The sequence below is a fragment of the Poecilia formosa genome, unplaced genomic scaffold (genome assembly GCF_000485575.1).
Source record: "Poecilia formosa unplaced genomic scaffold, Poecilia_formosa-5.1.2 Scaffold796, whole genome shotgun sequence".
In the NCBI taxonomy this organism is placed as follows: domain Eukaryota; kingdom Metazoa; phylum Chordata; class Actinopteri; order Cyprinodontiformes; family Poeciliidae; genus Poecilia; species Poecilia formosa.
Genome location: NW_006800735.1, coordinates 11,204 through 12,836, shown reverse-complemented (window position 1 = coordinate 12,836; position 1,633 = coordinate 11,204). Strand labels below are relative to the sequence as shown.

The 1,633-nt window shown below is 42.3% G+C and overlaps 1 protein-coding gene across 2 annotated transcripts in view; it reads right to left on the bottom strand.

Annotated features, from left to right (window-relative positions):
* dpp10 (dipeptidyl peptidase like 10) overlaps window positions 1–1,633 on the bottom strand; it is an 18,359-nt gene that overhangs the window by 12,222 nt on the left and 4,504 nt on the right. For both annotated transcript variants that reach the window (XM_007543302.2, XM_016666782.1), the window contains exons 4-5: window positions 809–890; window positions 449–569 (exon numbers count right to left, since the gene is read on the bottom strand). In XM_007543302.2, coding sequence (XP_007543364.2) covers window positions 449–569; window positions 809–890 — 203 coding nt within the window. The remainder of the gene's footprint in view (window positions 1–448; window positions 570–808; window positions 891–1,633) is intronic.

Here is a 1,633-nt window from a genome sequence, read left to right as displayed (position 1 = left end):
ATTTATTTATATAGTTCACCTTTTAATAAAATCATTGTCTAATAATGCCACTGCTAGCTAACAAGTTAGCCGGTAAGCTAGCGGGGCAACTAGCATGCTAGCCACAAAGCTAACATTGCAGAACAGTATTTTCGCTCCCAAAACACAGTCTACATAAAGCTGGTTCATAAAGAAACAATAACAAAGTTCATGGAATCATATCCATGTACTTAGAGGACGTTTCCAACAATAAAACAGAAGCTATTTCTTATTTTCTGCTTCTTCATAGAGCGGATAGCGAGAACAAGATTCATCCAACCGTCTGACGGGAAGCACCGCCACCATATCACACCTCTGTGTGTTAATTTTATCAATGTGACGCCCATGTTGAAGACTTCTGATCTAGAACATCGAACTGACGTAGAAAACGTCCGGTTCTGGTTCTAGACGGAGCAGAAACGGGCCGAACCTTCATAGAGCCAGTCAGCGATTCCGTTGAAGATGACTCCTTCCTTTCCTGAAGACGTGAGCCGCAGAGAGTTGCTCTTCACGTGAGATCTGTAGTAGATGTTGTTTTCAAATATGTAGATCTGCGCATATAGAGCATAGGGGCACAACAATAAGATCCTAGAATTGATCAGCACTTTATCTGTGGAGCATCCGACCATGATTTACAATAACATCTGATCACATAAAGACTGGAAGGAAACAGCAGCAGAAGGGACTGGTTTGTGCATCCAGAAACCAATCCCTTCATGCATTAGCCGATATTCTGGTTCAGGTTTATTTTAATGTCTCAGGATTAAACAGAACCGGGTTTGGACCTCACCAGCTGCTGTCCGGAGACGCCCCACGCAGCGTACTGCAGCACCGAGTTCACCACCTCTGGAGGGTCTAGCTCCCACACCTCCCTGAAACACACAGCTGGAGGTCAGCTGGAGGCTGATCTCTAGGCAGACTGGAGTAAGTTAGAACCAGCTCCAGAGGTTTCCATTAGCTCTCCAAGCGTTCTGGAACATTATCTGGAATTCCTTAAACATTTTTTTAACTCAGTTTGTGTCGCTGCGGCCGATCCCGGATCGCGGCGGCCGATCCCGGATCGCGGCAGACGAAGGGAAACCGTTTCCAGTCTGACCCTTCATCAGCTCAACACACGCCGTGTTTCTATTCACCAAAGAACTGAGCCAATTGAAATCTGAACATAAATTCTTTACCAATTTTAGTTTTTGATTAAAAGTTTTAGCACCATCATGTGAACAAGTTTATTCATGAGTGATTTTGATTTAATTTCTTACATAATGGAAACACCCTATTGTGAAATTCCATTTTGGACGTTAGCAGAATAAAGACAAAGATTTAAACAGAAACCGATTTATAATCTGATCCTCCTCCGTCTCTCCGTCCTCTTGCTGTCTTCTGTTCATCATCTTAGGAGCTGAAATACCGTTTTCTTTCTGTCAAACTCGTTTATTTTGGGGGTTTTCATTAATTTGGTTAAAGAAATGGAAATGAAGTTTTGACTGTGACCAGCAGGGGGAACCAGTGGGACCAGGAAACGTTTTCAGGTCCGTTTCTGGTCCAGACTATCTGTCATAGCCATAAATCCCATAGACATATTATATTATATTATATTATATTATATTATATTATATTA